Source organism: Phalacrocorax carbo, chromosome 15, assembly GCF_963921805.1.
Source record: "Phalacrocorax carbo chromosome 15, bPhaCar2.1, whole genome shotgun sequence".
Classification (NCBI taxonomy): Eukaryota; Metazoa; Chordata; class Aves; order Suliformes; family Phalacrocoracidae; genus Phalacrocorax; species Phalacrocorax carbo.
The window spans coordinates 13,033,578-13,047,901 of record NC_087527.1 but is presented as its reverse complement, the minus strand read 5'-3'; the positions used below and the strand labels follow the sequence as shown (position 1 = coordinate 13,047,901).

General features: G+C 40.1%; 1 protein-coding gene across 4 annotated transcripts in view; it reads right to left on the bottom strand.

Moving 5' to 3' along the window:
• Nucleotides 1-14,324, bottom strand: part of ADGRD1 (adhesion G protein-coupled receptor D1) — a 158,017-nt gene that overhangs the window by 39,631 nt on the left and 104,062 nt on the right. For all 4 annotated transcript variants that reach the window (XM_064466444.1, XM_064466445.1, XM_064466443.1 and 1 more), the window contains 3 exons: nucleotides 11,911-12,014; nucleotides 8,998-9,109; nucleotides 2,363-2,516 (listed from right to left, as the gene is read on the bottom strand). In XM_064466444.1, the coding sequence (XP_064322514.1) occupies nucleotides 2,363-2,516; nucleotides 8,998-9,109; nucleotides 11,911-12,014 (370 nt within the window). The remainder of the gene's footprint in view (nucleotides 1-2,362; nucleotides 2,517-8,997; nucleotides 9,110-11,910; nucleotides 12,015-14,324) is intronic.

Genomic DNA, 14,324 nt, shown 5'->3' with positions numbered 1-14,324 from the left:
CTACTTTCCCAGCAACGCGGTAGATTTACTGGATTTCAGAACACACATTTTTTCCCAAGTCATTGCAGGAGTAATAGTTGGAACTTGCTTTCCAAAATTAAAATATTTGTCAAAAAAGGGCTTTTGAAATGTTTACACAAAGAAATGTATTACCCTTATATGGATGATGTCTTCCACTATCTGCCTCCAACAGTACCTTTGCTTCATTTGAAAAACAGAGCTTGCCACCGTGTTTCTTACACAATCCTTGCCAAGAAGAGCATTGCTAGAACAACTGATATAGACATTTCTACTGCTGGTGCCTCCTGTACTTTGCTACGTACATCTATTTTGATGACAAGTACCTCCTGTTGGGCCTGAGAGATTATCATCCAAAGCATTACTCAAAATACCACTAAAGAGACTTTCTGGTAACCACATTTAACATCCCATTGGGTTATGTACCAATAGGCTCTGTACTTGTGCTAATTACTGCTAATTGAGTGGTAGCAATCATAGTGCAATAAAATGAGGCAAAATGCAACATTTAGTACTAGTCATATCGCAGTCATATGCCATGTTTATCCTTGTGTCTTACAAATCACTTTGTAGATCACTGCCATTTCAGAATAAATAAACCTTACACAAAATGCCAGAAAGAAAGGGTAAAGGTGCATTGCAGCACATATAAATCATTAATTTATTTTCATAAGGTAATTAATGATTGATTGTAAATTGAGTTAATCAAAGCATCTGCTATAAGAAATTACCCCAGTGAATTAAATGCCAGTTATTATTTTATTAACTGTTGTGGCTTTTTACATAATATTTCTGAAGGAGAAAGAGTTCTCAAGGGCTTGTGAGAACGTTTTCTTTGGTTTGATCCTCTTGGATTTGTATTCCATGAGCTCAGGATTAAATAAATCCACAAGAAAACTCTCTAACATCAGCATGTTTCTCTACATTTAGCACTGGATCTAGAAGAATCTACAAATCTCCAATGTCTTCAACCCTCAGCCTGTCTATATTCTCTCACTTTTGGATCTATGTGCATGAAAAAGATTAATTACTCCACTTAGCCCGTTTTGAGTAGTGGTTTTGCGGGAAAAAAAAACCAAAAACAACAACAACAACAAAAAACCTTCTACTAAAACCACAGCAGAACAGCTTTCAAATGTTTTTGGCAACCAAAGCTTTAAGGTGCATACTGTTGACATGTAAGCTGGCAATTCCTTAAGAGAAAATCAGCTGTCAAAGCCACCAGGATAAGGACACATGTATGTGACACTCTTGGACCTGTCACAGAGATACAAACTTCTACCTAACTGCGGTTTGTCCCCTCGGTCTAGCAGATACCCTGTTCACCAGAGGCCTCTATCAAATGGCCTGTAGACAGAACCGCTAAGGAGATTTTAAAATGAAGGAGGAAAGATGTACAGAATAAAAAGGACATATTAAAAAAGAACAAGTAGGCAGCTGTGGAAATATATATATACATCTATAAGTGAATAGCATTACTATCACCCAGATCTGCATGGTGCCAATAGCTATTAAATATTCCATTTGTGACTGCAGTAGGTCTGTGTTACTGGTTTTTATTCATCTTCCAAATGAATTTGGGGGGAGGGGAGGAAGATAATGCATGTTTTAATATATTTTGAAATTATCTGTAATTACATAGATATTACTTTGCTATCTTTTCACATCTCTCTTTTTGACTCAGTGTATGAGGTTTTCTTCTTCTAAATTGTGGAGGTTTGTCAAGCACCATTGCTGTACTTCCAGGACAGCGAAAGCAAGCTAGCTCTCATCTGCTGTGAAGAGTCTGGAACAAAATATTCGATTTGGATTCCTCAATATACACACAGATTATGCTTTCATTACTGCATATAAAAAGCTGTGGATTATTATTTGTGAGATTCTTGTGTCATAGGACTGCTTTTTTTATTCTTAATAATAATATTGAGGTTCTGTGAAGCCATTTTCAAGGCATAAAACAACATGTCATGAAGTCTTGTAATACTCCTGTGCTACTGCACCGATTTTTTATGTATGGATTGTAGAATATGGAGAGAATAAGCCAGTGTTGTGAGTCGGAACCAAAAAAAAAGACCATACCAGTGCAGTGAGACCTCCCCCCCCACTCCTGCGGTTGATTTGGTAATTAAGGATCTGGAGTGGAATTCACTGCAGTAGAATTAGGTTTAGGGACTATATATTTTAAAGTCTGATTACAGTCAGAAAAATTACGCATTTTCTTATCCAAAAGACGTACTCTCAGTAAGGCAAACCATGATCGTAGCATGACAATTTTACTATGCTTCTGAATGTAATCTTGTCCTATAGTGAAGAGACTTAAAACAAGCAGCTACTAAATGCTTACCCCATCCAATTCCGTAATAATATAAGTGCTTGCTCTCTTCTGACCCAAATACTTTGATCACCATACTGTAAAGATGAAATCCTTCTACCAGCATCCATGCAAAAGCACTCAGGAAGAAAAAGTGAAGGAGAATGGCCAAGATCTTGCAAGGCACCTAAATTAAGAACAAAAATGAATACATTACTTCTTCGTGATGCAGTCACATTGGTTTTCCAATTTATTTTTTTTTTTTATTTCTGCATGTATTTACACACTAAATGCTAAATCACTGGAGTAAATCAGGCTTAAAAACAAAGCACTAGAGAATTTCATTTTTCTACAGCACTTTCAGATATCTTCAGAGTAATAAATCCTCTTGCCTCTTGACAAAAACCAAAAACTTTGCCAAATGTAATGTGGAAATCCAAACTGATTATTTATTTATAATAGTAGGAATAATACTGCTACTAAAGTGTACAAAATATTTAATCATTCAAAACTGAAGGGTCGAGATCCTGTTGCTGAGCCAGTAGTGAATACAGGAGAGCCAAAGAAGTGGGGGTACAGGCATTGTCCTATACCCTGCTCCCTGTTCTGGGGTGGTAAAAAAGCCAGCATAGTTCATGCCTTGTTTTCTACAAAGAACTGGTAGAAAGTCAGTGGATCAGTTAAGCTTGAGTGAAACATGGGGATTTTTAAATAAGGTGCCACGCTGAACCTACGCTTTAGTTACACTTCACCACGTGGCCGCCTTACTTCGTTGTTCCTCATATTAAAAATAGGATAACACACAAATTAAATCACCTTGTAATCCAGAGTCTGTCTGCCCCGGTTAGAAATTCTGTAAAAGCCTCATATACTCCTCCATCAGCAATACTAACATAGACATTTCAAAAAATTATAGCAAGCTATGATTGGGTTTTGAGTCTTAATTGCTCTGTGGTGGGCACCTACTTCACCCACCTGTTTGAATTCTCAATTTCCCCCAGTCTGAAGTCTGTACCAGCTGTATATGGAGTCATATTTGACAAAAACACATCTAGTGATTAAGGCAAAGAACTGAATTTCTTCTCTGTAGAGTGCGCACAGCCAATTGGAATATTCCTGGACAGCCCTTTTTTCACTATGTGCTATCAAGATTCTGGAAATAGGAGCTAATACGGAAGTTTAAGCAGCAGCAAGTTACCACCGAGACAGTGAGCCCACCCGGTGTAAACGGGACTAGCTGTTTCTATTTAAACTCTAACATGATTTGAAATGAAACAAATGCTGCCTCGAAAGAGAGGAACGCCATGACTAAGGCAATGCAGCAAGAAGTAAAGACATCCTCTTGAGTCCTGTTTACACCCTCCTCAGTGCTTCTGGCCCACTGTGGGCTATACGAAATGCCGTCTGGGCTTAAGACCTGGCTTTTAATTGCTCCTTGAAAAGATCTTTACATTTGGCTCGAAGTCTCCTATCAGCCTACCTCATGAAACCAGGACAACCCAATCCTTTCTTCTTCCCCACTCCTCACGTATTCACACAGCACCTTCTCCTTTCCCCACTAATTGCTTTTTGAGGATGTCTCACCACAAGTGGTTTTGCTCAGCATACAGTAATTGAACAGATGTGACTGCCAATGATCTTACCACAAGATAACCTTGTTTGGTTTGCTTTCAGTTAAGGCACATTTTAAACACAGTCTTGGAACGAGTCCCAGCTGTATCTCGGTTTCACATCTTGTAGCATACTGATGACGGCCATTCTGCTCTGTAGTTGTAACGTCCCTCCTATGACACCTACAGAATTTCAGAGGGGTTGCTTGCATGCAGTCCATGGAAATGGCAAGACTTTTCTTTTTTACTTCAAGGTTTCCCTTCCTCACCGGGACAAGCCGCAGTAAGGTGTCCAGGCGGGTGGGGTCTCTCTGCAGAGGAAGCATTACCAGCGGCAACCAGTTTGCTGCCGCAGTGGTCTTCAGATGTTAATCATTAGTTCCCTTCGTTGCATTACCTTAGCTGCCCTGCGCTGGCAGTTACCTCTTTTTGTAGAGGGTTCTGGATTTTGTACACTAATGAAAAATAAGATGTTGGGACTTGATATTATAATGAAAATTGAAGCTTTCCTGGACCTTCTTACTTGTACTCGGCTGGTCCTGTGCTAGTGCAAGGACATTCTAATGCAAATCCACTGTGAGTACATGTATTAAAAAGCAATAACTTTGATTTTAATTCATGTAAGTGAGATCTGTAACTGTTTTCGTATTTTGCAATGTTCAGTGACATATAACTAAACCAGATTTGCTTATTGACAAAAACTGTAAAAAACTTTCCAGTTAATTTTATTATAAGGCTATGAAATACATTTTAATGCCTTTTGAGTTCTACCAGAAGATTAGTTCACAAAAATAAAAATGCAACATAAAGCTGACTTAAAAGCCAGCTCTGTCAAATGGGTACTTTCCAATTTTTTGGTAGCCAAACAATACAAATCACCGAACAGAAAAAAAATAGAACACAGTGAAGTAGCAGGAGGCTGGTCTGTATATAGTGTTGTATAATATTAAGTTGCAGATTTTTACATAAAATCCATAGCAAAGTTGTTAATCATTCTGTATCTGTGCCTTAATTGTTACATTGAAGATACTCCCAAAGGACAGAAACGCCTTCTTGAAAAAGGCATTGAAAAGCTGAGAGTTTACATAATAAAAACAAGCAGGTGTCCCTTGCAGTATCATATGATGCACACTACTTTCAGCAAAATACCTGTAAAAAGACAGATCTCATTACTGTTACTCTTACAGTAGACTACTTGTGAGTCTCTGGAAATAGAAAAATCAGTCCAGCCAGTAGCAAGGCTTATCATGTTATGGTTGTTGAGAAAGGAAAGCAGACTCTCAGAAAGGCCTCTTAGAAAAGAACAGTCATTTGTTTACTAAGGGCAGTCTTCAAACAGATAGGTAAATTTGCATATGTTTTCTAAATTCAACTTATAATAGTGTTTTCAATTTAAGTAGCAATATTACTGCATTATACAGAACCCTCTGAAGATGTCCTTCCCTGCAATCTGTATGCTGCTTTGATACACAGTCTTGAATCTCTGCAGACACATATCTCACAAACAGAAGTAGCTCATTTCATCTCTCTCTTTGGAAGTGTTTTAAGCCATGCCACGCAGACGTACTGAGTGAGAAACAGCTCAATACACTGATGCAGAACTGCAAATAGTAGACACATTACATTTCCCAGTTTTTGCTGGAAAAAACGCAGTACTGCCTAACACACTATACTTCAATTTTCATTTTCCTACGTCTAAATAATACTTCACTTTCTCCCACAAACATGCTCAGGTCTTTTGAAGGCTTAAGTACCCTGAAGATGGTTAATTATTTTTAAATGCACACTGCTGTTTGGGATTCTGTTAAAAAAAAATGGTGCTCTCTAGTCTATAGCAGAGAGTAACTGAGACAGCAAACCTCTCTGAAGAAATAAATCCACCTATTGCTGAAAGTCTAAGGGAAGTCATTAGACTGGCGTGCAGCTAGCAAAGATATCTTAGGGATTTGGCAGTATAGGAAGAAAATGCTGCGTGTGAAGATACTTGCTTTCTCCAGAAGAAAGATATCCTGGTTTCAGGAATAATTGCCTTCCTGGAATATGTCATGATCATTTAGGACTACCGTTGCAGCACTACTGATGTTAGGTATCAAGGAACAGCTTTTTAAAAAAAAATGTTCTTGGATGTATTAGAAAAATCAAAGTCCTATTTGAGGAAATAGAGTTCTGTGGTTAAAAATCACTCCTACTCTACAAAAGTTGATTATGATTAAATAATACATCTGACATTACCAGGGGAATACTGTATGCTATATCTGGAATCAAAAACTAAATATCCTTAGAGAGGGAGATGGGAAAAGGATGGAGATCTAAAGGAGGTCATGCAAGAAAGCGACGCCAGCCCATGGCCTGGTTCCACAATCCATTCCCTACCGCACTGGATCTCCTCCAGCAAACTGGCACCACTTGTCCCTTCAAGCAAGGGCACTTATAAACTGTTTAGCACTAGATACACCCACCTTTGGCAGAAGCAGAAGATTAAGAAATTTACACTTTCTAGTGTAAATACTTCCTCTCTCTTTTTGTAAACTACCATTTAGCAGTCCAACTAAAGCAGCGATTAAAGGTATTAAAACTGATGTCAAAGCTAGTGAGAACAGAGCATGCAGAAGGTAAGGACATGAGACTAACAAAAGGATGAATCACAACACCCCTGATCCCAAGAGGCTAAAACAATACAAATAAAAGTGTAGCAGATGGTACGTACACCATGCTTTTCAGCTTTAAGATCTTTACGGTGTTGTGCCCCAGAATTACTGCTGTTACAGAAGAGACAGGGCTGAAATATCTATGGATTCTGTGAAGCACTTCGCTTTGGAAAGCCTGTGGCATAAAACAGGTCTTGCTTTCTGTGTGCTATTGTTTCAATTTAACTAAAGTAACTTTTGGGTATGTTTAGGAGAAATGAAAATATGCACTTATTAAACCGCGACTTCAGTCTACGTGAGCGTTTCGCAGTCTTAGCTACATCTGCTCAGCTAAACAAGCAAGACATCTGCGTGTGGAAAGGCACGTAATCAATGTAAGTGGACACTGGGACAGGTCTCTGGAGAACATCCAGAGATGTTCTCTGATCTCTACCTACACCCAACTAAAACCAGGAAATGTAACTAGTATTTCACAGTATTTTAAAAGACTGGAGGTGATGCTGGCCAGAATAAGGTGTAAAGAGGCTTTTACACGTTATCTGAAGTGACTCGGCTGGACTGTCTGAAAATCTGGAATGGATGACAAAGGAAAAACTGTAAGAAGACACGCTGTTAGGCTGAGTGAACATTTTATTACCCTCCAGCCTATGTCTTTCAGCAGAGTTTTAGCTCTTTACTTACTCAGAAAGGATTATATTAATGCCTGGTTTCCATTGTCTTCCATTTCAAATTATACCTTTTGCTGCTCTCCACTGTCTCCATTTCATTTTCCTTCTAAACCCTCCCCTACCATTTTCTCCCTTGCACATTACCTTACTCATTCAGGACCTACCTGAATGTTAAACAGCAAAAGAGTGTGAACTTAGTCTTACAAAGTGCTTTTAGATCCTCAGGTAATAACAGCCTACGTAAAACCAGACATTATTGTTATTTATAAACTTAACAGATGTTCAAGGGATCCCGTCTGAGCTGAAAATAAATTTAAGTAGCTGTTGTAGTGGCAAAACGAAGTGAACAAACCTCATATTTACTTGTACTGAGAAAAAAAATAATAAAAGATTAATAGAAACTGCTCGCTGCTTGTTAAAGTGATACGGAGCAACAGCTGGTCACCAAAGTAGCCACGTTTTGACCACTACAAAAACAGCACGCTGGAAGATTATTTTAAAATCAGGTTTTGTTTCTGCTTTTTGCAGGTGGGAATTTCCATCAATGACCTTATGTTACTTTAAATAGTGGTTTTTAAACACAACAGTGGAAACAAATTGGTTTTACTGGTATGTAATACTGTTAACTTGGCATATTCACCTTAATCTAACCCAGCTGTTCTAGATGCCAGTTTTAATGGTTTAGATCCTGGTACTCACATAAGGAATTCCCACCTGTAATAGCAGATCCATAAAAAAAAATCAATCCTTAAGTTCAAGTCCCGATCTATGTGATCGGGCAGAAAAAGCCCATACCTGCACAGAGCTACCACGTAAGCAATTTGAAGGTGTTTGTCATTTGCTTAAGTGCTTGCCTTAGGTGCCCAGAGAAGTATATTCATGTTCTACGATACTGAGGACCTTGGATTAAACTCTTACACAGCGATTCATAGAGGTAATGCTTTCAGCCACCTCTGGCTAATTAAGCAATAGTTGCTATACTTTTCTCACTGATTATTACTCAGGTCAAATAAACACGAATGATACTTAAAAATCATCTAAATTTCCAGAGTAGACATCATGATGAATAAATCTGCTGTTCAGAAAAACAGCATATTTCACCACACAAATAAAACTTTATGAGCAAAAGACAAAGACCTTCTGTTTTTCTCTCCAAGAAAGCAGAAGAAATTGCCACAGCTCCATCAGGAAGCTCATTACTTTCCAACAGAATAAGATGACTTTTTAATATGGAAAAAAAAAAAAGGCAAACTGTACCACAGCAGAGAATACATGATTAAAAAATGTGAACTCCCACCTCCAAAAAAGAAAAACCAACACAAAACTTTAACAGAAACACAAATAGCTTACTAAATACAAAATTCATATGATTTTCTCCAATACAGAATGCCTACAGTTTTCAGTACAGAGAATGGATGAGAGAAAGCACAAACCATGTCAGGCAGACGCCAGCCACGCCACCTGAACACACAACCGACGTGTACTCCGTTGCTACAGTGATTTTTCCATGTGATGGGCACACACCTCTCTCAGTTTTGCAAACATCCACACGTGGCTGGCTACTATCATAACATTATTTGGCTGCATGGAAGGCTTTATCCAGGGTTGTAGGATGACATTTTTGGCTAATGCAGGTTAAAAATAGGAGATCTCACATGCAAGACACCTTCTTGCACGTGGCATATGGCATTCTTCCACGGAGGTGCCTCGCAAACCCCACAATCACCCTTTCTAGCACTTACCGTTCCAGGGCTGAACTGAAAGCTGGTGAGAAGCAGGATCTGAGCCACCAAGACAGCAAAGGACAGGTTGGCATGGATATGATAGCGCTGGTTGCGGATGGTGCTGACAGACCTGGCAGAAGTCAGAAAGTCACATGAACAAAAGAGCATTTCAGGAAGCACGAATGTTATTATGCTTTATCAGCAAACATTTTGATAGGCTTTTGGTCACCCATTTTGGTGTGGGTATCGTGATGCCTTTGAGCACGCCTTCCACCAGGATGGAGTCGTACCTAACTGGTTTCTTGCATATTCTGCTGCCGTGCCGAAGGCAGCAGAAAGGCTGATTTGCACATTAACCAGCTCTGTTAATGACTTGTGAGAGAGTATTAACAAAGGGCTTGATCCTGAATGGTGCTGGGCTGCCAAGGAAGTCAGACCTGCACCTCGCAGGAAGCATATTGCACCTTGCACCATCTAGCCCACCCTGTGCCACAGAGTTTCTGGTTTTATTTGGTTGGTATTTGCCTCTATTAGAAATAAGTGAACGTGAAAAGACTCTGGTTACAATTTTGACTTTACTATGACCAGCTTTTGAGCACAGGAACTATAGCTACTTACATGGATGGGCAGTGCCTATCTTGACAGAGACCTGACCTTGATTACAACATCATTTGAACCTATCTCTCTTGGCTTTGCCAAAACTGGCTGGAAATCTGACAAGAACATGCTTTCCTGGGAGTCTTCGGACCTCGTGGTTCTGTTCTCATCCAGAAATAGGAAGTAGAAAACAAACAAAAACATTTATTTGAACATTTCAGGCCTTTAACATAATTTTATTCTTCCCTTTAAAAAAAAAGAACCGTACTAGTGATAACAGGTTTTCTATTTCAATCCGTCCTGCCTGCCAGCCCCTACTGTCAGCTTTAATCATTTCAGGAGACCTGGATCATTTGGCAACAGTAATGGCCGTGCTTCTTCCACACAGCAGCATGCACTCCCATCTTTTTATATCACACTGGATGGTGATGAGTTTTGCAACCACTGGTGACACATCATGCGTGTCCCCTGCGGCAGGGTGACACAGACCGGACAATGCAGACGACGGCTTGCTGTCAGTCCTGCGCTTCCAGCACTGTCGCAGCCAGTGCTTCATTAGAAGGGCATAAAGAGGGAGACAACAAGAAGTATCGATGCCCTAAGGGAGACGACATGAAGTACTGATGCCCTAGAAGTGACTCAAAGAGACAGGTTGCGCTGCCTGGTGCCAGTGGCTTTCTAAGAAGGCACTTCATGTAGTCCCAGACTGGAACATCGTTACCCAGAAGGCAATCAGGACTGCCCTCCTGGGAAGCAGCCGTTGTTGCCAGCACGCGGAGTAGCAAAGAACTTGCCAGATTCCTCTCTACTTACCTCATGGTCATCTAACACTACATTGCAAAATTCCACTTCAGCTGTTTAATGAGGCCCTGCTCTCCAGTGAAAACCTAATCAAATTATCTTTAATTGGCAGTTTGAATGATCCTGTATGTAGGTGGGGTGCTTAACCCTGTGACAGTCAGCTGGGTCCAAGCTCTCTTTCCAAGTCTTCTGTTCGCCTCCAATTTCTTGATGAGTTTTCAGCCCCGCTGCAGCAATACCATCTCTTTTTGCTCCTTTTTCCTTTCTGAATGCTCAAAGATCCAGCTTTGCACTCAGACAAAAATGGAGCAGATCGTTCCCCTTAGCCTAAACATGCCAACAGCACAAAGCCAGATAGGCAGACATTGGACTTATTTAGAGTGGATTTTGCCACACATTACGCACTTAATCCAAGTATGACCAACACAGAACTTGAGACTTGGAAATAATACAGGGTTTGGAACAAACAAACACTGCAATCAGTTTACTGTGTTTCAGCAAGTCCTTTTTCCTAGAAACTGGCCTCTTAACAGGATGTCCAAAGGACATGCTTAGGCATAGAAATCAAAAATTGAACTCTGGAGTAGGAAGAACATGGTTTAGTGTGCGAAAGGAGACAAGAATCCCAGTCCTCGCTGTGCTCCCAATCTCCTGTGCAACCTTGGACAAGTTACTTGACCCTTTGTCAGGTTTTTTATTTTCTATTTAGACAGAAACCTCTATGAAAGCTTTTTCAGAAATGTTTGTATCAAGCCTAGCTGGGCCTCAAACTCAGTTGTCGCTGCTGGAATATAAACATGCATAAAGACCCTGAGCACCCTGTGGCAGGAACCTTCCCAGTGCAGAGAGCCCTCGAAGGGGCTGGAGGTTGCAGAGATCCAGAGGGTTGAAACATAAGCCACGGAGTGAATTTCACACTGCCTGTAGTGTCCTTCATCTTACTGAAGCAACACATTAGAAAACTAGCATAACAGAGAAGAGCAAGATACTTGAAGATAAATGTGGGTTATGTGATGTAATTGTGTACAAGCTGTACGAAACAGAAGTGAGGCAGTGAATGTTCACTGAGCCTTCCTTTCTGGGCATACCTTTATAAACACGCTGCCTTACAGACAAGACAGTTGCAAAGCAGAAAGAAGTACTGATTGTACACTCCAAGCAATCCATAGATGTATACGGGGGGAAGAGGGAGTGCTCTTACAGTCCTTGCTTATATTGTACTTGCTTTGAGCTCCAGACCAAGCCCTCTTACAGCTTTCTTGCAAGATTGCTGAACTAGAGCAAAATACCCCTCATACAACGGAACTATCTTGCTATATAAAGACCACCCCATTTCAGGAAATGAAAGTACTTTGGAAATAGCCAACCAACTGTTACGAATATATGTGCAGAATCTAATTAAGGAAGGTTTTAGAATTAACAGCCTTTGTTTTATCCTGAGCACCTGAAGGGATCCTAACCGGTGGCCTGAAATGCAGTGCTTGGCTTTCTGCATGATATTTGCTCAGCAGGTATGAAGTTAAAATTACTCACGACAATATAGCAAATGTGACCAGCGTGATCGTCAAGCAGAAGATGGACAGAGCGCAGCCAATGTAAGTGATGGAGGAGAGGGCCACCTGGTGTTCTCTTGTTAGCTGTACACAAAGAAAAACATGAAATAAAAACTATTAATTGATTTATTACACAACAGAATCATAGGTCAGCCTCCCTGCACATAGCGTTTCCTCCTCCATCTGCCCATATATAAGGCGATGTTCACAGTCATTCACTGCTGTTTCTAACATGGGACGTGAAGAGCCAACTCCACACTCAGCCGCGCAGCCGGGGCATCCACACGCCCGTGGCATCTTGGTTCCCTCTTTTATTTCATAAACCAGCACTTCCTCAGAATAAGTTCGTCTCTCTGCTGCTGCGATATCGTCAAGCATGAGATTAGAGCAGTTTATTGGGCTGCACAAACAATGCCAGCAATGGGATCTTTCACAGCTCGCGGGGCACTGTGCTAATGCTCTCACGCTGCAATAATTTACATCATTGTGCAAATACCAGAAGTGCTTCACAGCAGTGAGAGCTGACAAACCAAGATAACCCATAAATCACGGGCCATTTATAGCCCACTCGTTTTGTTTAATGTGTCATGTTTTCGGTGCCTGTTGAAGGAGCTGGACTGACATCTACAGAATGGAAAACCACAGAAAAGACCCAGCAAGAGCAGCGAGAGGGCAAGCCTCTCGTCTCAGCCGCTCTTTTTATCTACAGGCACCTTTTGTAGAAGTAATTCAATTTTCATGAACATTTAACGTGTAACTCCATACTGCCTGCCACTAGGATCTATGTTAAAACCTGGATAGAGTCAATGGGGGAGGGACGGTGTGTTTTGACCATTCACCCTAAGTCAATCAGAAAGTGTGCTTTAATTTTCCATGCAAGTTCTCATAAAAGAAGGACAAAAGAACCACACCCAACAAAGGGAGCCAGGCGTATTAATATGTAATAAGTAGAACAGAGCTAAGCAGGAAAAAGTTTTCTCATCTCAGAAGAATCTTCAAACATTTTTCCTGACTTGAATTTGGATAGAGTTGACATTTTCATAAACTGAACATTTAATAAAAAATAAAAGTTGGGTCAATCAAAAAGTTTTCATTTTGATGCTTGAAATACTATTTTTTTATTTCAACATCTATTCACTATAAATTAAATTCCTAGCTGAAAACTCATTCAATATATTTATTTATTCTGAAAAATACTGAAAGGACCAATGTACTTTCTAATTTTTTTACAGTAACTCTGTCTAATAAAAAATAATCCTTTCTCACAATTTGGAATTTTCTATTATTTTCCACGCACACAATAAAGTTTCCCCCCAGACAAAGTATGTCATCAGAGATTATCAAACCCAGGCAGTTCTACCAGTAAATTTCCCATTAAAATCCTTTCTAAAGCAGAGAAATAACACGCCATGTAGTTACGAGAAAAAAAATAATTTTAAATACAGACAAAACCGGTGTGTTGTATATGTACATTTTTCTTGTAATTATCTGCCAAGAGCAGTATCAGCTCACGTGCAGTAAGTTTTACAGCAGAATAGATTGTGGCTCGCTCAGCAACCTGAGAACTAGTAAGCGATGCAGCAGCAGCATTGAAAGACAACTGTTGCTATGGTGTTACAGTTCCTAGGAAATATGATGCAGCTCTTTAGTATTTTTTTTCTCTTTCAGCCAAAGGCACATTTCTTTTCCCTGACTTGGATAGCATCAATTAGAGAAACAAAAGGGTTCTGTGTGCTGGACCAGCTTAAAAGGTCCATATAATTTCTACAAAAGAGTTCCTATCGCCCCTCATCCCCCATAGAAGCCATGTACAGCCAGTCTTCACAGACTATTCCTGAAATAGCAATAACTTGTGTGGTAAATTGGGCAGTTTAGAAGTGATTTCCTCATCAGGGATATTCATGTCCAAAACGCATGGACCTTATTTCCTGATTGCTCCAGTACACAGCCCTTTCTCCTGCTACAGGTGGCTTCCAGTTCCACAGAGGAGGAGGGGAGCAGAGGAAGCTTTTCCAGCTTCAAGTCACTCTGAAATCAGTATTTCTCAGCAGTTCAAGGCTTTCTTTCACTCCTTTCATTCCCAACACCTGCAGCCAGAAAATGTTCCCAACAGAGGTCAAAGCTGCTCGGTGCTCATTTAGATTTACGGTGGTCTATCACAGCGTTTGCATTGGCAAAGGCAGATAAGATCTGCAAAGGAAAGGTAATGTCTTATTATCACATGCCAGTACAGAAGATACAGGGGATCCATCTAGTGGAAATGGGCAAAAATCAAAGCCTTTGTTTTTTTTTTCCATAATACACCCGAGAGAAGATAATGATCACACAAACATCTTTTTCTAACTGATTTCTGTCACAACTAACATGCCTCTAAGTCCTTCTCTGGGTTTTAGC